Source organism: Anolis carolinensis, chromosome 1 (genome assembly GCF_035594765.1).
Source record: "Anolis carolinensis isolate JA03-04 chromosome 1, rAnoCar3.1.pri, whole genome shotgun sequence".
NCBI lineage: Eukaryota > Metazoa > Chordata > Lepidosauria > Squamata > Dactyloidae > Anolis > Anolis carolinensis.
The window spans coordinates 21,107,384-21,133,669 of NC_085841.1; the positions used below are offsets into that span (position 1 = coordinate 21,107,384).

The window sequence follows — 26,286 nt, forward strand, 5'->3', positions numbered from 1 at the left end:
GGAAAATTTGCAATGCGGAGTGTGGCTGGAGTCTCTTAGGTTAGTCTCATCTAGAGAAGATCCACTGAATCAATTGTATGACAAGTCAACAGATAGGGAAAGCCCATTGATTCAAGTTGAGAGTAACAATAGGCTTTGGGCCTATGTGTTGCAGTCTTGTCAATAGCAGTGGGAAGAGAACTTTTTTAAAAAAAAATGCATTGCATATTTCCTTTTTCTCCTGTTGCAGACATTCTTGCCAAGTTGCACAATATCACAGAATGCCTATCAACCTTGAGAGCACAATAACTAAGAGAAAAGGAATAAGAAATAGTGAAAATTGGTTCCCCTTTCCTTTCATGGAATGGTAGTGCTGGATACAACCCTATATATGGATTTTCCCTTGTTTGTTTCTTCCCAAGAGTGCTTTACTCTTCCCAGTGCATAACTCCAAAGCCACTGGTGTAGTCAGAGGCCAGAGCTTCCAACTGTACAACCCCTCTCTGCCAAAACCCTCTCCATCTAAAGGGCAGGTATGTTATTTCAGGCAAAAGGGCAACATGTATGCTCAGACCTTTCCAGATTGTCATCCAAATGTTCCAGTCTTGTTTCTGCTTACTTTTATGTTTTATTAACAGGCCACAGGATGGCACTAAAGAGGAGTTTCAAAGAGCAGAATTCTAAGCAGTCTTCTCAAATATTCTCCAGAAATATCTGACAGGCAAATGAATCTCTTCATTCAATTTAGCCCTCCTCTAGGAAATCCCTATTTAATCCTAGAGAAGGGTGAAATAAGGGTCAGATTTTTTGGAAGAATTTATTCCATTTAACATTTCTCTGCCATAACAGCCCCTAGTTATAAAAACAAGTGAGAATAATGATCCAGCCAAATCCAGTATGTTCCACATCAAGGGAAAATACATCCACACGATACCAATAGGCTTCTGGCCTGCTGGCATAAATATCGGTGATTATGAGGGTGATGGGAAAGGAAAAGGAGAAAAAGGCTGAGGAAAGTTGGAAGCAACTCAAGAGAGACAGGCAGGGCAAAGACTTAAAGAGTGTTGGAGCTGGCACATTTAATCCTGCATCTGTAAGCTTTCTTCGGAAACTATTTCTATAAATCATAGTTAAATAGTCCAATTGCATCTAGATGTCTATTTTCCCCACTAGTCAATTCTAGCCCTGGCCAATAGATAGGGATGAAGGAGTCCTGTAATCCAAAACATCTGGAAGGTATTCAGTAGCCTAGCCCATCTAGTGACCATTTTGCTTATGAGTTTTATTTCATATCTCCAATAGTCAGTACTTCTTTCAGCAGGACTGGAATATGACTACGGAGCAGAGACTTCTTGGGCCATCGATGTGAAGGTAGGCTCAGGCCACGATGCAGTTTTGCGCAGTCCCAATTCATCTCTTTCTGAGTTCAGGGATTCCTTGAATCTGTGCCACCAAAGGCATTTCCTCCATTGGCTGCAAAATGCAGCTACGTCAGCTTCTTCTGAGTCTGGGGGTGCCTGTTGCGAACACTGCAAGGAGGGGAAGCAAAAGAAGAGTGACAACGCTCCAGTATAGCGTTTGTGACAAATGAATGTATGAATATGCTCAGCATAATATGCAAAAGAAAACAATATTGCTCTCTGCCAAAATAGTGCACAAAGAATGAAGCAACAAGGAAATGAGAAAAATATATTTTAAGCACTTTTCACCCACCTATCTTTTTATGTTCAAAGCAAATTAACCTAAAAGGGAATGCCCTAAAGCAGCGTTTCTCAACCTAGCGGTCGAGACCCCTGGCGGGGGTCACGAGGGGAATGCCAGAGACCCATCAGAAAATACATATGAAAGCATATTTCTGATGTTAGGAACCCCTTTAGTAGAGAAGGCTGAAGTGCTCCCCTAAATCACTGTCAATTCCTCCCAAATCCCACCTGTATTTTCTGTTGGTCTTGGGGGTTCTGTGTCAGAAGCTTGGCCCAATTCTATTGGTGGGGTTCAAGGGGCTCTTTGATTGTAGGTGAACTATAAATCCCAGCAACTACACCTCCCAAATGTCAAGGTCTATTTTCCCCAAACTCCACTAGTGTTCACATTTGGACATTTTGAATATTCATGCCAAATTTGGTCTAGATCCATCATTGTTTGAGTCCATAGTGCTCTCTGGATGTGGGTGAACTACAACTCCAAAACTCAAAAGTCAAGGCCCACCAAACCTTCCAGTATTTTCTGTTGGTCATCCGGGGAGGCCCTGCTCTCGATCCCACCTGCCTCACAAGCGTGGCTGGTGGGGACGAGAGACAGGGCCTTCTCGGTGGTGGCTCCTCGCCTATGGAACTCCCTCCCCAGTCACATCTGGCAGGCTCCATCCCTTCTGGGGTTTAGAAAGAAGTTGAAGACCTGCCTATGTGCGCAAGCATTTAATGAATGAACTCAGCGTTGACATGGATTGAATTAAGGCTCTTGCACAAGATCTGATGGATGACTGGCATATATATTCGGCGTTGCACTGTGTTAAATCTTTTATATATTGTATTTTACTATGTTATTTATTTTAACTGTTTTATTATTTTATTGTATCATGATATACTGGTAGTGATCCTCCCAGTTGTGTAAGCCGCCTTGAGTCCCCTCGGGGAGAAGGGCGGAGTAGAAATATCGAAAATAAATAATAAATAAATGGGAGTTCTGTGTGCCAAGTTTGGTTCAATTCCATCATTGATGTAGTTCAGAATGCTCTTTGATCGTAAGTTAATTATAAATCCTAGCAACTACAACTCCCAAATAACAAAATCAACCTCCCCCCCCCAACCCCACCAGTATTCGAATTTGGGCATATTGGGTATTTGTGCCAAATTTGGTTCAGTGAATAAAAATACATCCTGCATATCAGATATTTACATTATGATTCATAATAGTAGCAACGAAAATAATGTTATGGTTGGGGTCACCGCAACATGAACTGTTTCAAGGGGCCGTGGCATTAGGAAGGTGGAGAACCACTGCCCTAAAGGTACCAGATTCTTTCTGATCTTGGAAGTTAAACAAAATCAGCCCTAGTTAGTATTTGGAGGAGAGGCATCCAATGAATACCAGGTGCTGTGGTTTGAACACATACAAGTTAACTTAGGAGAAAACTGTGATCAGCAAGTTCATGAAGCAGTTTTCCTATCCACATGAATTTCTGAGGATATGCCATCCCCTTCATGTGAATTCAGGTGTGACTTTTCAGATTGGAGGAGGAGGAACACTTCTTGTATTCCTCTCACTGCCCCCACCCCCCAATTTGCAAGAAAAGCATAGAATCATAGAGTTGGAAGAGACTACAAGGGTCATCCAGTCCAACCTTTTGCCATGTAGAAACAATCAAAGCATTCTTGACAGATGGCCATCCAGCCTCTGTTTAAAAACCTCCAGAGAAGGAGGCTCCGTTGCCTTCTGATGTAGCATATTCCACTGCCAAACACCTCTTACTGTCAGGAAGTTCTTCTTAATGTTGAGGTGGAATCTCTTGCCCTGCATTTTAATCCATTGCTCCAGGTCTTAGTCTCCTGAGCAGCAGAAAACAAGCTTGCCTCCCCCTCAATGTGACATCCTTTCAAACTTTGCTCTAGGGAAAAACTACTGTTCTTGTGGCTTCTAGCAGCAAGAATTTTCATTTTGAAGGAAAATAAATTTTGAAAGGGTGGTTTTTACAAAGGGGTGAAATCTTTAAAAATGAGCCTGGGATGCTATACAACCCACAGAGATTGAGATGTCTACTTTTGCGCAAGAACCGTGACCACCATACGGGATGGTAAAGCCAAAACAACCCATGATACTACCCACCGAAATATGCTTTATTAAACAACTCAGGGACACTCTTTGTGACTTACTTTGACACAAGCTACTTCTGCCATCTTTAACATCTGAAGAGCCACGTGGATTAGGTTCTGCGCATTGCTCACAAGGTGTTCTGCTGATGACCGGCTCCTGCCAGTTGATGCATTAACCCTGGCAGAACAGAGACGAAACATTGTAAGTCCTCCAAAACGACATAGAATTCTGTAGTCAGTGGAATAGAGACACATTTCAGTTCCATCTCTTTGACCCAGCAGATTATATTCTGTGAGTAGAAAGATTCAGTTATGTAGTTTTTCTTAGTTTCCCTCCATTCACTAGCTTAAGGGTGTAAATACATTGAAGAAAATGAGTGTTTGACACCTCTTTAACTGCCATGGCTCAATGGTATGGAATCATGGCAGTTGTAATGTAATGAGGCACCAGCACCCTTTGGCAGAGAAGACTAAAGATCTTGCAAGGCTTAATCTGGCTGAGAATATTGAGGGACCTTTCGGAACTAGAGATTTCTATTCTGTACCTTTGCAGATTTGATTAATTACGTTCTCTTTAGGAATCTCTTGGTCCTTTACGCCTTAACGTTTAAGGCAGCTGATGTTGACAAGCTGGAATGTGTCCAGAAGTGGGCGACTAAAATGATCAAGGGTCTGGAGAACAAGCCCTATGAGGAGCGGCTTAAAGAACTAGGCATGTTTAGCCTGCAGAAGAGACGGCTGAGAGGAGACACAATAGCCATGTATAAATATGTGAGGGGAAGTCATAGGGAGGAGGGAGCAAGCTTATTTTCTGCTGCCCTGGAGACTAGGATGCGGAATAATGGCTTCAAGCTACAGAAAAGGAGATTCCACCTGAACATCAGGAAGAACTTCCTCACTGTGAGAGCTGTTCAGCCGTGGAACTCTCTGCCCCGGACTGTGGTGGAGACTTCTTCTTTGGAGGCTTTTAAGCAGAGGCTGGATGGATATCTGTGGGGGCTGCTTTAAATGTGATTTTCCTGCTTCTTGGCAGAGGGTTGCACTGGATGGCCTGTGAGGTCTCTTCCAACTCTATGATTCTAACTCTATAGAAATTGACTATTAGTCCCACTGAAGAAACTAAAGAAAACACTTCTCTAGCAACCTCTAGGGCAGAGCATTCCATACTGTGTGTCACAATATGTTAGTGTGTTGGCTGCAGTGTGTAGGTGTGTCATGTGAATATAACTAGTCTATATGAAATAAGCAATAAATCCTATATTTTCATGGCATATGTTGTGTCCGCATATGTTTTGTTATTACAAGTATGTGCCTGTATCTCTTACAAGGGATTGGATTAACCTCCAATTTGCTAGTAATACTAAATTTGTCACAAAATTATGTATGTTTAAAAAGTGTCACCAACATGAAATGTTTGGAAAGCTCTGCTCTAGGAACCTCATCACACTAGACCAGTGGTTCTCAACCTGTGGGTCCCCAGATGTTTTGGCCTACAACTCCCAGAAATCCCAGCCAGTTTACCAGCTGTTAGGATTTCTGGGAGTTGAAGGCCAAAACATCTGGGGATCCACAGGTTGAGAACCACTGCACTAGAGCATGGATCAAATTTCACAGGGGCTCTGTGCCCCCAACCTTTGCAAAAGTGGGGACTTACTGTATATGGAAAGTGCCACTGAAAGTTACAGAAGAATGGCGAATTCACTAAAAAATAAGGTCTAAATCACACACAGATCCCATTTGGCTCAGTGCTATGGATTCATGGGAGGTGTTGTTTTGCAAGAGCTTTAGCCTTCTCTGCCAAAGAGATTGGTGGACTCACCAATCTACAAATCCCAGCATTCAATAACATTGAACCATGGCAGTTTAAGTGGTGTCAAACAGCATTAATTCTACAGTGCAGATACACCCTTAATTCAACACTCAAACTAACGACACCACACCGGCTCTCTTCCTTTCCATTTGAATCAATGAGACAAATAGTCACTGTTTAATATCATTGGGAGCAAAGTGCAACATAAGCAGAATACAGACTAAAAATGCTGATGGTCATGAAGGGATGAGAAGAAAAATGGTTAAATTACTCTGATTAATAAGATGGCATCAACTTATTCAATGCTTCTGATTTTTTAAAATACAGTAATTCATTCCTCCTAAAAGTAAATGTCCAAGATCTGGAAATTAATGACCTGGAAACAATGCTGAGTTGATAGCTGATTGTCCTGGTTTGTTCCACCGCATGCAGCAGTTCGGTTGCACATCTTTCATCTCGGCAGTTCTTTGCAACAATGCTGGCAAACTTCACCAAAACTTGTCCTCCAGAAATTATTTCTGCAGCAGAGGCAATGAGCTGTTCCTTGGTCTGAAAACCCATAACCATTTCCAAAAAGAAAGACAGACAAACAAACACACAGTCAGGTCAGCCATTTTTTCCACTCGTGTATTTCCTCCCTATTCTTTGTCCAAAGAATTCAAGAGCATTATTTCTGTGAGAGTTTACAGAAGTACCATAATCAGGCAATAATGCTTTCTTGCACTATACTGCCTCATTCATGCTGCAGTACATTTTTCCAGGTCAGCTCCAATTTAGTTCAAAAAGACTGAGTAGTCCTCAAGAATCTTAAATCACCCTGAAGTCCTTGTGGGCCCATTCACTTCAGCTGGATTTACACTGAACTTTGAATTGGATTATATGAGTCTACATTGCCAGATAACCTGGGATCAGATCCTGGAATATTGGGCTGTCTAGATCCATCCTTCGTCTTCTCTGGATTTGCTCACTGGAACAAGGACAAAGGGAAGAGCCAGCAAATATACCATATATACTCGAGTATAAGCCGACCCGAATATAAGCCGAAGCACCTAATTTTACCACAAAAAACTGGGAAAACACTGACTCCAGTATAAGCCGAGATGCCAATAAAATTACAGTAGAGTCTCACTTATCCAACATAAACAGGCCGGCAGAATGTTGGATAAGCGAATATGTTGGATAATAAGGAGAGATTAAGGAAAAGCCTATTAAACATCAAGTTAGATTATGATTTTACAAATGAAGCACCAAAACATCATGTTAGACAACAAATTTGACAGTAAAAGTAGTTCTATATACAATAATGCTATGTAGTAATTACTGTATTTATGAATTTAGCACCAAAATATCACAATGTATTGAAAACATTGACTACAAAAATGTGCTGGATAATCCAGAACGTTGGATAAGTGAATGTTGGATAAGTGAGACTCTACTGTACATTAATTGAAGCATCAGTAGTTTTAAATGTTTTTGAATCTTTACATCAAACTATAATTTAAGATATGACCAACTCTGATTAAATCATTATTTTCATCTTCTTCAATGTAAATGTGCTTATGTATCATTTTAATAATAATAGAGTGAAATAATAAACATAACAATAATAAATGCAGTAAAATAATAAATGTAATAATAGAGTAAAATAATAAATGTATTAATAATAATAAAAGTAGAGTAAAATAAATGTAATAGTAACAACAATAATAGAGTGAAATAATAAATGTAATAATAATAAATGCAGTAAAATAATAAATGTAGTAATAAATAGAGTAAAATAATAAATGTATTAATAATAATAAAAGTAGAGTAAAATAAATGTAAAAGTAACAATAATAATAGAGTGAAATAATTAATGTAATAATAATAATTAATAGAGTAAAATAATAAATGTAACAATACCAGTAATAATAGAGAAAAATAATAAATATACTATATATACTTGAGTATAAGCCAACCTAAATATAAGCCCACCAGGACCCTTACCCGAGTATAAGCCGAGGAGATTTTTTTTTTCAGTCCTAAAAAAGGGCTGAAAAACTAGGCTTATACTCAAGTATAAGTTTTAGTTTTAGAAAAGAGTTTTAGAAAAGCCCTGAAACATGGCTATGTGCCCAGGCTTTCGAAGATTAAATGATAAAGACGACCCAGACTGATTTACAGCTACAGCACAAGGATTTTGGATGAATGGATTTTAATCATATGTTTTATATTTTTATATTGTTTTAATTGTTTTAATTGGATTTTCATTGCTGTTTTAATTATGTGTAGGCATCGAATTGTTGCCAATTTTGTACGCCGCCCTGAGTCCCTTCGGGTGAGAAGGGCGGGATATAAATGTTGGAAATAAATAAATAAATAAATATACAGTAATTTGTTTTCCTTTGGTTATGTGATTTCCAAGCTTTAGTCCTCCAGGTGCTTTCGATTTCAGTGCTCAGAAACCTCAGCTACCTTGGGCAATGATCAGGAAGCTGAACTCAAAGCACCTGGAAGAGCTAAGTTTGGGAAACAGCTTTTGGATTGTGGAAAGCTGAAAACAGACTAGTTTGTGCCAATTGGCTGTTTCCTTTCAGAATAAACTGCCCACATAGGCCTAAGCAATCTCCATATTCTCAAAGTACATTAATCAGAAACAGAATAAAATGAAATGGACATGTTATAGCCAACCTTTGTCAGAAGAAAGAGGCAGAGAGGAAATACCGTAAGTGGTCCTCTCCTTTTCAGGAACTGAGCCATGTAGGACATCTGAGTTGTCATTTGCTTCATGACCTGTGAAATTGGACAGCCAGTGTGTTGCCACTTTTTGGAATCTCCCACCAAAGAGGAAGGACTGGTTCTTGAGTTTTCCATTGTTTGACTGGGCTGAAACTCACTTTGAGGATCTCCATAGTGCTGGAAAGATAATAAGAGAAGATCACCTTCTCAGGCCCCTTCCACACAGCTAAATAAAATCACACATTATCTGCTTCGAACTGGGATATATGGCAGTGTGGACTCAGATAACCCAGTTGACGGCAGATATTGTGGGTTATTCTGCCTTGATATTCTGGTTATATGGCTATGTGAAAGGACTCTGAGTTTTCCCACCTTTCATTCAGTGATAGAACAGGGTCGGAAATGTCCAGCTCAAAAATCTAATTCAAACTCAGATATTTCAGACAAAGGCAATTTCAGACAAAAGCAAATGGGCAGGACTAAAATATCAACATATTTTAATTTTAAAGCTAAATTATGATAAATTATTGTTGTCAAGTACTATATTGAAGTTGTCTCCTCCTTATGACAATCTTTCATTGTGTTCTTATGTACTTTCTCATTTCTGACCCTAAGGCAAAAGAGTTTTCTTTGTATTAGAGAATGTGACTTGCCTAAGGTCACCCAGTGGCTTTCCGTGGATCAGAGGGGATTTGAATCCTACGCCTCACAGGGTTTTCTTTCCAAATGTTTTATTTTAAAAAGGTTTGCCAGTGCCTTCCTTAGAAAGTATGACTTGCCCAAAGTCGCCCTGTGGGTTTGGATGGCTGAATAGGGATTCAAAACTTTGTTTCTCAAGGTCTCAGTTCAATGCTCAAACAACACCACACTGATTCTCTGATTCATCCAGAGCAGTTTAAAGTAGGTCAAACACTTATCATCATCTGAAGTTCAGAAAGATCTTCCCTAAAACTCTTGCCTCCAATACTTAACCTTTAGAGGAGGCACTGCAACCCTTTGGGATGGAGTAAAAACACATACAAAACCCGAGAAGCCACCAAACAAACGGTGTCACAAAGGTATCATGAGAAAGGTGCCATCTGGAAAAATCCCAGGGGCTAGAATTGGCTTCCTGGGGGGCCAGAGCTTTCCCAGCCCCTTTTAGCAGATCATGTCATGTTTCTGCTAAAAGAAGAAAATATTGAACTATAGGTTGGATTAAAACTCCAAAATTTCATACTGTAATTTTTGGAAAATGGCATTCATAACCATTTGGAGATCATAACCTTTTAGAAAAGTTTGATCTTGCAGAGGAGAGACAAAAACCCATTTGAGTAAAATCTTCTCAGATGGTACAACCAGATTTAATATGCAAGGCAATGTCTTCAGTGGTCTGACCGAACCGATTGCCTCTGATTTGTTAGGAAAACAGAGATTTGCCACTGCATAAAGACAGCAGAGTTTCAGAAGTGTCTTGCAGTGCCTAAAAATATATCTACTCTCCCATAAAACAACTTGTTTTATATCACGCACTCAAGAGACAAAAATGAAGTATGCTTTGGTAAGGGAAAGGGAAAGGTTTCCCCTGACGTTAAGTCCAGTCATGTCTGACTCTGGGGGTTGGTGCTCATCTCCATTTCTAAGCTGAAGAGCTGGCATTGTCCGTAGACACCTCCAAGGTCATGTGGCCGGCATGACTGCATGGACCGCCGTTACCTTCCCGCCGGAGTGGTACCTATTGATCTACTCACATTGGCATGTTTTCGAACTGCTAGGTTGGCAGAAGCTGGAGCTAACAGCGGGCGCTCACTTCGCTCCCGGGATTTGAACCTGTGACCTTTCGGTCTGCAAATTCAGCACCTCAGTGCTTTAACACACTTCACCACCGGGGCTCTTAGGCTTTGGTAAAATAACATATTTAATTTACACACAACCTTCATGTGTTCAGCATAAGACAGGTACATAGCTTATCAGTCCAGTTTCAGATATATTTGACTCTGTGTGCAGATGGCACAGGGCACCTTTCTCACAACCATCAAGCAAGTGTTTGCTCTTAGCAGTCCAGAGTCTAAGAAGAAACTAAAATGGAGTCTGAGGTCTGAGCAGCCTCAGGTCAGCTCATGTGGTCTGCAGCCTCCACAACTTCTCAGGAAACATAGAGCAAAAGAAACTGCATACTAAAACATACATACAAAACAGTAAGCAAACAGAATAATAGATTAACAAATTACTAGAGGAGGCTTGAAGAAGGTTGTAATTTCCAACAGTAATATTTCTATTAGTCTTTAAGGTGCCACATGATGCACTACTGTTTATCTTATTAAACTCTGTTTTACCACATAATGCAAACTACAAAGATTACCTCTGGCAAAAGTAATCAAAGTCTACAGACCTGGTCTATGTTTTCTTCCTCAGTAACTCCAACCTGCTCTTTCTTGGCAGATGTCTCAGCAGGAGATCCATAATTAATATACTGGTCAGACTCCTACAAGGAGAGGAACAGCACCAGAAAGCCAAGAGTAGGAGGAACGGATAATAACATTATTGTTCAAAAGATAATGAATTGTTGTTATAATACATTGCTTAATATATAAACTCTAGAACAGGTATGAGCAAACTTGGGCCCTCCAGGTGTTTTGAACACCAACTCCCACAATTCCTAACAGCCTACCTGTTAGGAATTGTGGGAGTTAAATTCCCACAATTAAAATTCAACAATTAAAAACTTACCATTAAGTGAGAAAGAGAGAGTTCCGGGAAGAAAGAGACACTAGAGATCATATTGTAAAAAAATGATTTCAGGAGTTAAAATAATCTTTTACCCCCTATGTTATTTTTTTAATGGCATTTCCTTTTTCTAGCTTTTTTTTTCGTGTCAGGAGCAACCGGAGTTGCTTTTTCTAGCTCAGTCCCAGTGATTAAGCTTTGAAAGATTGGTGTACTGCCCTTGTTTATTCTCCATTAAAATAGGAGTCAAGACGACTTCCTTGTATTTGCAGTATAGGTTGAATACCCTTCATCCCAAGTGCTTGGATGTAGAAATTGTCCCTATTATTTACTATTATTATTGGACCAGAAATGTGTTGGATTTCAGATTTTTTTAGAATTTTGGAGAAATTTGTAGATAAGGAGATATCTTGGAGATGGGGTTCAAGACTAAACATGACATTTATTTATGTTGCACAATGTACACACATAGCCTGAAAGTGAATGTGTACACAACATTTTAAATAATGGTGCACATGAAATATGTTTGTGTACATTAAACCATCAGAAAGCAAATGTGTTTTTATATCAGCTACCAATGTAGACAATTCTGGATTTCAGAATTCCAGGTATTCAACTACGTGTATACTAAGAGCAAGTTTGTATACACATTTGCTTTGCTTATGAAAGAGAATAATGTAATACAGTATGCCAGAGTGCAACATCCCAAGTGGGATTTTATACAAAGGATCTCTTCCTCTTCCTCACTGGGCATCTAAATATAAACTAACAGCAAAGAAATATAGACAAGCCCCATCACCAAAGCACAAACTTAATATTGTAATGATTCCTACTAAACAACTCTAAGAGGCAAGGCCATGTTACCGTTTTGTTGGTGTCCTTGATAAATGAAACTTCTTGGTTGATTTTAGTGATCTTGTGTGTTGAAGTTTCAAGGTCTTGATGCCTCCCACTATCCCTGTCCTCTTGTAGGAGAGACTGTGTTCCATAGAAAGCTTGACGGGAATGAATATATTCCTTACTATGTTTCAAGCATCTCCTAATACGTTCAACGGCTCTTTTGCTGACGCTTTTCGTGGACTGAAGCTGCCTTACAAGATAAGCAGCTCTAGCCGACCACTCGTGCAGAATACTGTCCGCCAGGAGATGTTCCTTGTCTACCTGACTTTGAAGTCTCCCAGTTCTTCTTATCACTTCATCAGTAAGGAGAACGAGATGCTCAACGGTAGAAAGTAAATTTTCTTTCACCTTTGAGGAAGAAGGGTTTTCTGGGGCATCTCTGATTATATCTTTGACCATCTGGATATTTTCCACAAACAGCCCTGCATCTTTTTCGAAGTCCTCCTTGTTGATTACACCAAAGTCACTTTCACTGTCACAAGACACAACTTGGGCTAGTCGGATGAAGTTCTGGATGCTGCTGAGGAATTCTCCATTGACTACATTCAGCTGAAGCAGAAGGACTTTGGTTGTTATGGCCAGTTGCCTTTGGAGAAGCTGAAAACGGACTGACAAATCTGGGGAAGGCAGCGGAGGGGCAGAAAGAGCATTTGCAACATGAAGCAGAGATGCCATCAGTGTTTTCATCTGCTCCCTTAGCACTATAATTTCATTCTCATTATCATGTCCAGCACAAGGCAGAAGTGACAGTCTGGTGGCTTCTTGTATTCTCAGAGTAGTCTCTGACAGCACTGCCATGGTGCTCTGCAAAGGAAGTTGGTGTCCCATCTTGGCTTTTGAATCACTTAAGGACAATGCATCTCTTCTCATAAATTGATCTAAATAGTTCAGGAAAGCTTGGATGGTGACAGACCAAAGAATGCAGGTTATATCAAAGTTTTCCAGCTGATTAATGTCAGAGTGAGCCTTATTGACCATGGAAGCCTTGTCAAGCAAGTGTTTTGTTCTGGCTTGTACACAAGTGAATGTATCCTGAAGTTGCAGAAAACATTCATAATTTCTGGGAAACTCTGCCTGCTCGTTCTTACAATCTGTATGAGCATCTTTGCCAGCCAGTTGAACAATATTCCCTAAAGTCTCAATTATCTCATCAAATTTTTGCTTGCTGACCACAAGATCAGATCCAGAGATATTGCAAAACAGCTGCTTGGCAAAGGGGTACCAAGAGCTTGCAACTATCATCAGGCATTGCTTAACTTCATCAAATTTCTCTGAGAGCAAAGCTGCTGTTTGCAGGAGTTTCTCTGATTCAGGAGAATGGTTTGGATCTACACCTTTGACTAAGCTGATTAGACTAGGTATTAATGCCACTATTTCTCTGTAATGCAGGAGTTTTTCTGACTCAGGCGACTTGGCAACTTTTAAGGCCTCTTTAGATGCATCAACACAACAGTTGGAAAACTCCAACAAATTAGAACAAACACTGTTCAGCTGTGTGGTGTTGTGTGCTTCAACTGTTGTCAGAAGCTCTGTGATCAGAGGATGTAAATCCACTTTTCCCATTGCACTTTCACAGAATGAAATACTGCTTGTAGAGATTCTCTGCGAAGGACAAGAGGCGGGAAGAGATTTGCCTGACAATGCTGCCATTAATTCTGAATTGTTTGAACTGTTTTGTTCAGTACTGTCATGTTCATCACCCTCTGCCAGATCCTGTACAGGGGAGCTAGAGGGAGAATCTTTGGAAATGTTGAGATTCCTTACACCTAAACGAAGAGGGCTGAGGATATCTGGCTGATTGCATTCATCTAGTCCCATTCTGACATTATATGTTGACTCAATCACTTCTTCCACCTTCTTCAAATATTCATCTTTGGCTTCCTGACTACAAATTCTTGTCCTACACAGACGTATGGCAGCTTTCACTTGCAATATGGCCCGTTCGAGTTGCTTAACTAAAACAAGCAGCCCATTCCGGAAAATAGGGTCCCTGGCTCTATCCACGTGTCTGATAACAAACTCAACTACTTGTGTAGCTTGTTTGGAAAGACTGGAGGCATGGCAAGAAAATTCTCCAAAGTGCTGATTTGCTAAAGCTTCCTCACTCTTCTTTTTGAGTTCCACCATCTCTTGAATTCCTAGGTCAAGAAATTCACGTAGATCAACCACTTTCTCAAAACACATCAGCAAACTTTCCATTGTGCTAGACCATGATTGACACAAGAAGTCTAACTTTTCAGCCATTCTCCCATGGCCAGGATGCTGGCTCATTTCACTGAGTAGGGTAGGCACTTTGGCAAGAAGTTTGCCCAAAAGGCCAACACAATCTTTAATGTCTTGTATGGTTTCTATTTCAGTGCACGTGGCAAGGACAAAATTAGCTCCTTTGAGCATTTGATGGGAATAACTGAAGAATTCAGTAATAAGAGGCTTCAGTTTCCTTAAGAGTCCTCCATTCCCTAAAGAATGTGATTGTAGAGCAGCTTCTGTCAATCTCTGCAGTGGTCCATTAGTATCAGAAAAGCTATCTAGTATCTGATAAAGAACAGCAGTATGCACTGCTTGATCAAGATTTCCTAAAATAGTTTTCATGGTAAAATCCTTCTCTTCTATCTGGTTTTCCATTGGGAAGCCAATAGTCTTGCCCACCTCAATGGCCTTTCTGGATTTCAGGAGATGATGGCAGAGTCTGATCAACTTCACCTTTTGATCCGCTCTTGATGAATCTGCTAGCAGCATGCAGAAGGAAACCAGTGCTTCTATGTGGACATTTCCCTCCTGTAAATCAATAGGCTCTGGGCTGGATAGGAGGCTCAAAAGCTTATGCAAATGCTGGGAAAATAGGCCATTTCTTTCACTTAGCCTCTTGGTCCCCACATTATTCCTCAGCAGGGAGATCAACTCCTCGGTTGTGTTTTTTGCCAAATCAAAAACATAACTTTTGGATAGTTTCACTTGATGATCCCCGGGGTACTTTAGGTTATTGAGTTTTGCTGTGTGTAGCATAGCAGTGCAGTTTTTAAGTATTTGCAGGCACTGAGCCACATGCTCCTGATGAGCAGAATCTTTAAGATCCCAGAGGAATTTTTCTGTCAAATCGGTGAGCAACAAGGAAGCCTCTGAAAAAGTGTGGAAAGCAGCCAGCATTGCCGATGTATCTTCAGCCGACTCAAGCATGACCAGGCAGTCCAAGAACCAAGAGGCAGTTTGGATTATCTTCCTGACTGCCGCATTGTCTTTTGTTTGGAGGACCTAAGGAATTCATTGTTAAGAAAAAAATAAATCAGCATTTCCCAAGGACCATCATATTAAACTAAGATAAAATATTGTACTAATAAAAAATGTTAGTATGTTGCTTGCTGGGCAGATTTTGGCAGATTACGATTGGCAGAATTCCCTAGCTGGTCTCTCCAGAAGCCAAGCTGTACTAAAAGCTATAGTTAAAAAAGTAACTTTTCAATAATGTAACCACATTAAAATATAGTGGGAATTGAATGGCTTTCCCCTTGATTTTTGACAGCAAGTCCCAGTAGACCTAGCCATCATAAATAAAAGTGAGGAATGCTGGGTGTTGTAGTCCTAACATCTGAAGGGGTGGATGATTCCTACACTTACACTAGGATAAAATAACACAAAAACTATAAATCAACAGCTTTAATAAATTACCAGTAAATATTATGTTGCTAAATATAAATTTTTAGAACGTTCATTTCTATGTTAGTTTTGCAAGATCGTGTATCAATTATTTTGGCTTCCTATCCTTTCTTTTTAACTTTTTTTTCTTTTTTACTTATACTTTCTAGAAAAATGTGAAGCTTCTCTGTTGTTGTAACAACTGATAGAGTTAGATTGAGGGAATCCTTTCCCTGTTTCCAAAGCATGCCTAGACAGGCTTTACTGTGTTTCACTCTATCCTGTTTACGTCACGTCCCTTACTTTGAAGTTGGTAGAAATGTGAATCTTTAGGGACACTAACTCCCAATTGGTCAGAGTGTCTTTTATGGCCCCAATAAACTGGACCATGAGGTTGGAACCATTTTGGTTCTCTCTCTTCTCCCTTTGTTCTTCAAACTAACAAGCAGCATCCTGCCATCTCTCCTGGCAAGATGTAACTATGTAGATGTTTGTTACTTTTCCTTACTTATTTTTCCTTAGAATCCAGTCTATAGTAATCTAGACAGCTCCCAAGGCTTTCTATCTACAATGGAGTTCCTTTTACCTGAATAAATACTTTTTGAACTTTTATTGAGACTCTGCAGTCCATTGCAATCCTAAAAAGGCTTCTCTTGCTCACCAGTGTAAGTAACTGTTGCATTTGAAAGCTTTGTTTTTGCTACTCTGCTGATTTTGGTGGAATCTCCCCCAGAGAGGGTTAAATTGAGTCTAACCGCTCAGAGATTACCACAACAAAGGGTTACGGGCCCAGACACTGCGAGCTGAGCAAAAGGGAAATAGCCTGTTTTTTAAAAGGATTGAATTGAAATAAGGAGCAGAGGAAAGTTCTCAAAAGATTTGAGACTTAATTTCAAGATTTTTAATTTTTTTTTTTATTTTTCTGGATTATTCCAAATATTTTGATTTTTGGAGATTTTTAATCTTTTTTGGAAATTGAAAGGATGGAGCAAAACAAAGAAACCTCTTGGAGCCTACCCAAGCTGCAGGATAATGGAGAGAACTACCTGAACTGGAAAAGAAGACTGGAAACCATGCTCAAACCAGCACAACTAAAAGTGCTGCAAGAAGGCGGGCCACCAGAAGGAGCCGGGGAGGAGGCTATCCAGACGTGGCGGGAAGATGATCGTTTGGTGAGATGCATAATAATAAATTCCCTATCAGAGAGAGTTTTTCAATTTGTAAGAGATGCTTCTAATGCAAAAGAGATGATGGACTATTTGCAGACTAATTACAGTAAAGGGTCGGAGGCAGATATTATATTTGCATATAAAAGACTCTTTAATTCAAAAATGCATTCAGAAGATGATTTGAATGATTACCTGCAACAGATAAGATCTCTAGTTGATCAATTGAGATCTAGCGGAGAACCAATTACTGAGAGAATGTGCATAGGATTAGTTGCATGTGGGATCCATCCATCTTACAAAAGTATTATTACAATTTTACGTAATACACACAGACTTGAAAGTGAACAGCTTACTCTTAAATCTATCACGGCTGAGTTGAAATCTGAATATCTCGAAAGAAATGGATCTGATCCCAAAAATAATATGCAATCTGAATCTCAGTCAAAAAGCATGGCTCTGAAAGCTGGGCACAAATTTAAACTCAAGAATAAAGTGATTTGTAATCTCTGCCAAAAGGCAGGACATTTGCAAAGGGACTGCTGGTTTGCTAAAAACAATCAAACTAGTTCTACAGCTTCTCACAGCAGGAGTCAAGGATCAAAGCCTAGGGCTTTCAATACCCAGGTCAGAAGACAAAGCCAGTTCTCTGCCAGTGAAAATGCAAATGAGAGATTAGGTCAGCACACCTCTGCAAAGCATGCAAATTTGGTGTTACCAAGTGACACAGCTGAGTCAGAAGGAATTAATGATTTCTTTGGAAGTCTTGCATTACATGTGACCAATAAGCTTGTTAATGAAAAAGATATCTTATTAGATTCTGGAGCGACGGGCCATTATTTTTGTCATTTGGATTATTTTATTGAAATCGAGAAAGAAAAATCTACTGTGAAAGGAATTGGATGTCAAAAAGTTAATTGTACAGGGCTAGGCAAAGTGAATCTTGCATGTGCAGACTCTGGGATCAATCTAACTCTCAGCAATGTTTACTACAGTAAAGACATTGGAACTAATTTGATTTCTGTGGCAAAGCTGATGCGTCATGGATGTAAAATTGTTTTTGAGAATGGACTATGTAAAGTGCTGAAAGATGGAAAACTTGTTTTAAAGGCTGAGGAATATCATGGGATATTCAAAGTTATGTTTGAGCCAAAGTTTTCAGGATTAGCCTTACCAGAATGTGAGAAACGAAATTGTGCTCGTTTATGGCATGAAAGATTTGGTCATGCAAATGAGAAATATGTCTGGAATGCAAAAGAAGTATGTAGAGATATGGAAGTAAATTCATGTTGTAAGGAGATATGTGAAACTTGTATAAAGGCCAAGGCATGTGCTCCAAATGTTCCAAAAGACAAAGAGTTTGAAGCGCAACGCCCTCTGCAGGTCATATCCAGTGATGTATGTGGCCCCATGTCTACATCATTGGGGGGGTCTTTGTACTTTGTGGTTTTCAAAGATTCATTTTCTGGATATACCAAAGTCTATTTCATGAAGCACAAAAATGAATTATTTAACAAATTAAAGGAATATTTGGCCATGGTTGAGAATCAATTTCAAAGGATGCCAGAAACTCTGAGGACAGACAATGGAGGAGAATTTTGCAATAAAGCAGTGGATGATCTATTGAGGAAATATGGGATTAGACGCCAATATTCTCTTCCCTATTTTCCACATCAGAATGGCATTGCAGAAAGAAAGAATAGAAGTTTGATTATAATGGCAAAATCCATGATTTATCATGCAGGAATTCAGCGTAAATTCTGGGCTGAGGCCATTAATACTGCTTGTTATTTGCAAAATAGAATGCCCAATGCAAAAAGTCATGTAACCCCATATGAATTGTGGTTTGGTCATTCTCCAAGTGTAAAGCATTTGCGTGTGTTTGGATCCAAAGCCTATGTGTACATCCCAAGAGAAAAGCGAAGTGGGAAGTTTGATTGCAGCTCTAAAGAATGCCTACTGGTTGGTTATTCTGATGAACATAAATCTTACCGACTTTATGATCCAGAAAAGAATATAATTTTTGTAGGAAAGACGGTTTACATAGATGAAAGAGTTGGAAGAAATTTACAGCCTCCTGTTGATGAGCCTTTGTTAAGAAATGACTCTGATGACTTAACATGCGGTCTGCAGAGTGGAAATGAGCCAATTGCGCCATCTGCTGGAAAAGTCCTGCCATCGCTGGTCAGAAGGGCTGATCAAAGAAATGAGCCAACGCCACCCAGTGGAGAGACCCTGACATCTGAGGTCGAAGGACCCGATGAAAGGATTGACCCACATAGTGGCATGGCAGAGGAACATCAATGGCACCCTCAAGGACCAGATGAAAGTGCAGAGACACCCGATGGACAAAATGAGCAATTACCACGCAGATCTCAAAGGACAAATCGTGGGGTCCCTCCCCAGAGATTTGCTTATCTTACCAATGAAGCTGAACTACAGGAACCATCATCCTGGAATCAGATGCTGAAGTTTCCAGAGGATGAAAAAGAAAAATGGCTTACTGCTGCATCAGATGAAATAGAGTCATTACATAAAAACAAGACATGGACACTTGTACCACCACCAGAAAATAGGAATGTAGTTGGCTGTAAATGGATTTTCAAACTGAAACGTGATGAAAATGGACAGATACAGCGATACAAAGCCAGACTTGTAGCTAAGGGCTACTCACAACAATATGGAGAGGATTATGATGAAGTTTTTGCACCTGTTGTAAAACACACCACCTTGAGGACATTGCTTGCAATTGCAGCCTCTAGAAAAATGAATGTTGAACACCTTGACGTTGCTACAGCTTTTCTTCATGGCGAATTAGAAGAAGAGATATTTATGCAACAACCACCTGGATTTGAAGACAAGGCACACAAAGGATATGTATGCAAATTGCAACGATCTCTCTATGGTTTAAAACAAGCAGCAAAATGCTGGAATCAGAAATTAAATCAAATGTTAATTGAGAAGGGGTTTGCACAAGGGAAAGCTGATCCTTGCCTTTATTCTAGATTCAAAAACAACAGATGGACATATGTTCTAGCCTATGTAGATGACATAGTGTGTTGCTTTCAACAGAAATCTGACTTTGATGATCTTGTACAACATTTGAGCCGTACCGTTGAAATCAAACAACTTGGCAATTTGAGTCATTATTTGGGAATACAGGTTGAAAGAGAAGAAGATGGGAGCTTTCTCCTGAATCAGAGACAAAAGATTATTGACTTGCTAAAACATCTTGGACTCTTAGAAGCAAATACAGTGACTACACCCATGGAAGTGAACTATTGGAAAAACACTTCAGAAAGTGAACCATTGAGTGACAACACCTTGTATCGAGAGGCAATTGGGAAAATGTTGTACATCTCTCGAATCACTAGACCAGATATTTCAGCAGCGGTTGGGATACTATGCAGGAAGACTAGTAAACCAACCAAATATGACTTAATTGCAATCAAAAGAGTTGCTAGATACCTAAAAGGCACACTGAACTTCAAGTTGAGACTACAAGCCACCAGCAACCCTACACTGACAGGGTATGTGGATGCTGACTGGGCCAATGATATTACAGATCGCAAGTCTACCAGCGGCTATCTATTCTTCTACGGAGATGCACTGATAGACTGGACAACACAGAAACAAAAAGTAGTAGCTTCATCTTCAACAGAAGCAGAATATGTTTCCGCATCAGAAGCATGCAAACAATTGAAATGGCTACATATGATGTTATTTGATTTTGGAATCGAAGAACCAACACCAATACAAGTTTTTGAGGACAATCAAGGTTGTCTGAAGTATACTCAAACAGAGAAGATCAGTACATTGCTCAAGCACATTGACACAAGATACCACATCGTGAAGAATGCACACGAAGAAGGATTTATGAGGTTGGAGTTTTGCAGATCTGAAGACATGATTGCCGACATTCTGACAAAACCCCTGCCTAGACATGCTCATGATAAGTTGAAGAAGATGTTGAACCTGATGGACATGAGCAGCCCAGGCTGAAGAAGGGGATTGTTGGGAAATCATCCTGGACTACTCAAGTCCAAATGTAGTTAGATAGATGATAGAGTTAGATTGAGGGAATCCTTTCCCTGTTTCCAAAGCATGCCTAGACAGGCTTTACTGTGTTTCACTCTATCCTGTTTACGTCACGTCCCTTACTTTGAAGTTGGTAGAAATGTGAATCTTTAGGGACACTAACTCCCAATTGGTCAGAGTGTCTTTTATGGCCCCAATAAACTGGACCATGAGGTTGGAACCATTTTGGTTCTCTCTCTTCTCCCTTTGTTCTTCAAACTAACAAGCAGCATCCTGCCATCTCTCCTGGCAAGATGTAACTATGTAGATGTTTGTTACTTTTCCTTACTTATTTTTCCTTAGAATCCAGTCTATAGTAATCTAGACAGCTCCCAAGGCTTTCTATCTACAATGGAGTTCCTTTTACCTGAATAAATACTTTTTGAACTTTTATTGAGACTCTGCAGTCCATTGCAATCCTAAAAAGGCTTCTCTTGCTCACCAGTGTAAGTAACTGTTGCATTTGAAAGCTTTGTTTTTGCTACTCTGCTGATTTTGGTGGAATCTCCCCCAGAGAGGGTTAAATTGAGTCTAACCGCTCAGAGATTACCACAACAAAAATAACACAAAAACTATAAATCAACAGCTTTAATAAATTACCAGTAAATATTATGTTGCTAAATATAAATTTTTAGAACGTTCATTTCTATGTTAGTTTTGCAAGATCGTGTATCAATTATTTTGGCTTCCTATCCTTTCTTTTTAACTTTTTTTTCTTTTTTACTTATACTTCCTAGAAAAATGTGAAGCTTCTCTGTTGTTGTAACAACAGTCTGTGTGATAATATTACATTTAGGAGCAAAACCTACATTAGTTTAAAGTAGACTTAGCAGCTCTTAATGGACAGGCAGGTATTGTTCAAAAATATCCCATCTGGAGAAATCAAAAAGTCTCTGGAAACCTGACAGTTTACAGATTTTGCCACTTGCACTAGCTTACCATAACTGTTCACTTTAATTGTAGATATGAGCAAGGAGGTTAGAGAGAATTGGAAATATCTTGTCTGAAGCAGAGAATGAAGTATAAGCAATGTATTTGAACCTGGGAGTGAATTGGAATTACTGGGTTGCTGTGAATTTTTCGGGCTGTATGGCCATGTTCGAGTAGCATTCTCTCCTGACGTTTTTCCTATATCTGTGGCATTTTCTGATAGAAGCTTTGAAGATACAAACACAGATGCAGGCAAAATGTTAGGAGAGGATGCTTTTTAAAAATTTATCGTGTCAGAAGCAAATTGAGGCAAGTCGCTTCTGGTGTAAGAGAATCGTCCATCTTCAAAGACGTTGCCTGGGGGATGCCCAAATATGTTACCATCCTGCGGAGGGGGGGGGGCTTTTCTCATGTCCTCACATGGGAAGCTAGGGCTGACAGATGGGAGCTCACCCTGCCTTGCGGATTCGAACTGCCAACCTTCAGATCAGCAGTTCAGCCAGCACAAGGGTTTAACCCATTGAGCCACTGCGGCTTCAAGAATGCTACTGGAACATGGCCATACAGCCCAAAAAACTCACAGCAACCCAATGATTCTGCTATGAAAGCCTTCAACAATGAATTGGAATTAGTCTTTCAAGAGCCACACAAGGGCCTGACTAAACAGACCACAACAGGCTTTCACTTGCTACTTCTCTGCAAGTCCCTGATGGGGAAAACATACATATGTACATGTAATACATTTACTGTACTTTTATGGTTTCCAAAAGAATCTTTTTCGTGGATTCAGCCAATTCCCCAATACAGTTATCAGCGGAAGGTTGAATCTGGAGCTTCTGTGCCACCAGAAGGATGTTTTTCCCTGAGATCAGGAGAGATTCGGCCGCTGGGATCATTTCCTGCTGAAATACCTCATCCTCAGATTCCTCGGCCAGCCTAGAATCCAATAAAAGATCAATGAGATATGTTCTCACACTGGTATAATGAATGAAACTTGCTTTTGAGATCATCCAAACTCATACACCACATAGTGTTATTAAGAGAGTTTGGTAAATGTTCAAATTCCCAAAATTCTCCAGGATGGCCACAATGATTGGTGGAATCTGGGATCTGTAGTCCAAAAAGTAACTTTCTGGAGCTGAGATTATGATGCTCCACGTGGCTCAGTATGCAGTGCTAAATTCTGCAATGCAGATATTCAAGACAATTACACACTGCCATCAAATACGGTTCAAGAATTCAGGCAACTTTATTCTTTATTAACAACATGGGCTCGGGCTGTGGCGCAGGCTGGAGAGCAGCTGCAATGAATCACTGCAATGAATCACTCTGACCAGGAGGTCATGAGTTCGAGGCCCGCTTGGAGCCTATGTTTGTTTGTCTTTGTTCTATGTTAAAAGGCATTGAATGTTTTGCCTATATTTGTAATGTGATCCGCCCTGAGTCCCCTTCAGGGTGAGAAGGGTGGAAAATAAATAAATAAATAAATAAATAAACATATATCCAATGCTGGGTTCCTGTGAGTCTCCCGGGCTGTATGGCCATGTTGCATTCTCTCCTGACGTTTTGCCCACATCTATGGCAGGCATCCTCAGAGGTTGTGAGGTCTGTTGGAAACTAGACAAGTGGGGTTTATATATCTGTGGAAAGTCCAGGGTGGGAGAAAGAACTCTTGTCTGTTTGAGGCAGGTGTGAATGGTGCAATTGCTCCATGCAGTCATGCCGGCCACATGACCTTGGAGGTGTCTACGGACAACGCCGGCTCTTCGGCTTAGAAATGGAGATGAGCACCAACCCTCAGAGTCAGACATGACTGGACTTAACGTCAGGGGAAAACTTTACCTTTATATACAGTACTAGCCAAGCATGATTGGCAGCATGGATATTGGGAAAGAAGTTCATTGCAAGGAGCAGCTCTGTGACTGCAAACCATATGACATGAAGGTTGCCGGTTCGAACCCGCAAGATGGAGTGAGCTCGCATCTGTTAGCTCTAGCTTGCGGGAACATGACAGAAGCCTCCCAGCGAACACATCCTGGCATCCCCTGGGCAACGTCTCTGTAGCCAGCCAGTTCTCTCACACCAGAAGCAGCTTGCAGTATGTTCTCAATTCGCTTCTGATATGATTAAAAAAACCTAAACAATAGGAATAGCTTCCTGATGGTTAGAGCTGTTCAGCATTGAATACGCTGCCTTGGAATGTGGTGGAGTCTCCGTCTCTGGAGGTTTTTAAACAAAGGCTGCATGGCTGTCTGTCAGGAGGGCTTTGATTGCGTGTTCCTGCATGGCCAAATGGGGCTGGACTAGATGGCCTTTATAGTCCTATCCAACTCTGTGATTCAGTACTTTTCAGTATTTAATAAAGGTATCACCAGAAGACAATAGAGGCAATTTAACATTTTCCAGCTTCCGGCTTCATGAGGGTATGCTCGATTCTGGCCACAGGGGGAGCTGCTACTTCATCATCCACTGTGACACAGAGTCTTTTTTGATGGTACAGTAGAGTCTCGCTTATCCAACGTAAACGGGCCAGCAGAACGTTGGATAAGCGAATATGTTGGATAATAAGGAGAGATTAAGGAAAAGCCTATTAAACATTAAATTAGGTTATGATTTTACAAATTAAGCACCAAAACATCATGTTAGACAACAAATTTGACAGAAAAAGTAGTTCAATACACAGTAATGCTATGTAGTAATTACTGTATTTATGAATTTACCACCAAAATATCATGATACAGTAGAGTCTCACTTATCCAACACTCGCTTATCCAACATTCTGGATTATCCAACGCATTTTTGTAGTCAATGTTTTCAATATATCATATTTTGGTGCGAAATTCGTAAATACAGTAATTACTACATAGCATTACTGCATATTGAACTACGTTTTCTGCCAGATTTGTTGTATAACATGATGCTTTGGTGCTTAATTTGTAAAATCATAACTTAATTTGATGCTTAATAGGCTTCTCCTTAATCTCTCCTTATTATCCAACATATTCGCTTATCCAACGTTCTGCCGGCCCGTTTATGTTGGATAAGTGAGACTCTACTGTATATTGAAAACATTGACTACAAAAATGTGTTGGATAATCCAGAACGTTGGATAAGCGAGTGTTGGATAAGTGAGACTCTACTGTAGTACTTCCTTGTTGTTCTTCACACACCACCGGCAGTTTTATCGTGTCGTAAATTAAGTTAAATTAGCCTCCCCGCATTAAGCGGTACCTAGAATTCTCTACTCACAGACGCAAGTGTTTTTCAGCTGCTTAGGTGGGCAGCAAGCTAGGCTATTAATGATCGAAAGCTTAACTCCGACCCAGGCTTTGAACTAATAACGTCTCGATCAGTAGTGATTTATTGCTGCTGGCTACTAACCAGCTGTGCCATAGCCCGGCCCTATTTTCTCCTGACGTTTCGCCCACATCTATGGAAGGCATCCTCAGAGGTTGTGAGGTCTATTGGAAACTAGGTAAGTAAAGTTTATATATCTGTGGAAGGTCCAGGGTGGGGGAAAGAACTCTTGTCTGTTTGAGGCAAGTGTAAATGTTGCAATTGGCCACCTTGATTAGCACTGACTAGCCTTGCAGTTTCAAAGTCTGGCTGCTTCCTGCCTGGGGGAATCCTTTGTTGGAAGGTGTCAGCAGGTCCTGATTGTTTCCACAAATATATATAACACACTTGTCTAGTTTCCAACAGACCTCATAACCTCTGAGGATGCCTGCCATAGATGTGGGCAAAACGTCAGGAGAGAATGCTTCTGGAACATAGCCATACAGCCCGGAAAACTCACAGCAACCCAGTGATTCCAACCATGAAAGCCTTCAACAACACATTCTTACTAGGATGTTTTTCACCTTTTAAAAACAAATGTTACCTCTTTGCACTACAAGCCAGCTCTTCTGTAGCCACAGCTAACTCTTCCGCGGTCTTTTCTAAACCAGAAAACCCTTCACGGTTCACTTCTCCTAGTTCCGTTGCTAAAATTAAATGGTAAAGTTCAGCAGCCATGGGTGAAATAATTCTCTCCGTGGACTTGGTATAAACAACCGCACAGATGTCACAGACGTCATGGAGAGAAAAGAGTTCCATTGTTTCCGCTCTGGAAATAGAAAAATCACCATTATCTGAGCCATCTCTGCAATGGAAGGGCTTTCACATTACACATTTATTGCACAATGGCCATGACAACACCTTAAAAATCATGGCGTCAATTTGATGAGTTCTCTCAGTGTGCATCTAGATCAGGCATGGGCAAACTTTGGCCCTCCAGGTGTTTTGGACTTCAACTCCCACAATTCCTAACCGCCGGTAGGCGGTTAGGAATTGTGGGCGTTGAAGTCCAAAACACCTGGAGGGCCGAAGTTTGCCCATGCCTGATCTAGATTGTAGAATTAATGCAGTTTGACACCACTTAGGTGCCATAGCTCAATACCATGGAATCACTGGAGAACCTAGATATTCCTAGAGAGAACACTTTCCCAGGAATTCAGAATCCTATATGATCTGTTACGTTGTGCGACTTTACAGAACTCTTTGGCATAGGAGGCTA

The 26,286-nt window shown here is 40.3% G+C and overlaps 1 protein-coding gene across 2 annotated transcripts; it reads right to left on the reverse strand.

Annotated features, from left to right (window-relative positions):
• Nucleotides 1-190: 190 nt before the first annotated feature.
• LOC103280580 (uncharacterized) lies at nt 191-25,942 on the reverse strand. Of its 2 annotated transcripts, none has more exons than XM_008120092.3 (8): nt 25,612-25,942; nt 22,484-22,667; nt 11,890-15,177; nt 10,691-10,783; nt 8,305-8,496; nt 5,978-6,150; nt 3,852-3,969; nt 191-1,508 (listed from the first exon to the last, which is right to left on the reverse strand). In XM_008120092.3, the coding sequence occupies exons 1-8, from the start codon at nt 25,824-25,826 to the stop codon at nt 1,314-1,316; spliced, it is 4,458 nt and encodes a 1,485-aa protein (XP_008118299.2). In that variant the 5' UTR covers nt 25,827-25,942; the 3' UTR covers nt 191-1,313. The 2 variants fall into 2 exon arrangements, with proteins under 2 accessions (XP_008118299.2, XP_062826841.1); XM_062970771.1 differs by having other exon boundaries at nt 8,272-8,496.
• Nucleotides 25,943-26,286: the final 344 nt, after the last annotated feature.

Excerpts from the sequence above, each read along its gene's own strand:
- LOC103280580 (XM_062970771.1), bottom strand. The coding sequence starts at position 25,826 with ATGGAACTCTTTTCTCTCCATGACGTCTGTGACATCTGTGCGGTTGTT. Across the intron at positions 22,668-25,611 it reads CTGGCTTGTAGTGCAAAGAG|GCTGGCCGAGGAATCTGAGG; the intron begins GTAACATTTGTT and ends ATTGGATTCTAG. Across the intron at positions 10,784-11,889 it reads TCAAGGACACCAACAAAACG|GAGTCTGACCAGTATATTAA; the intron begins GTAACATGGCCT and ends CTCTCCTTGTAG.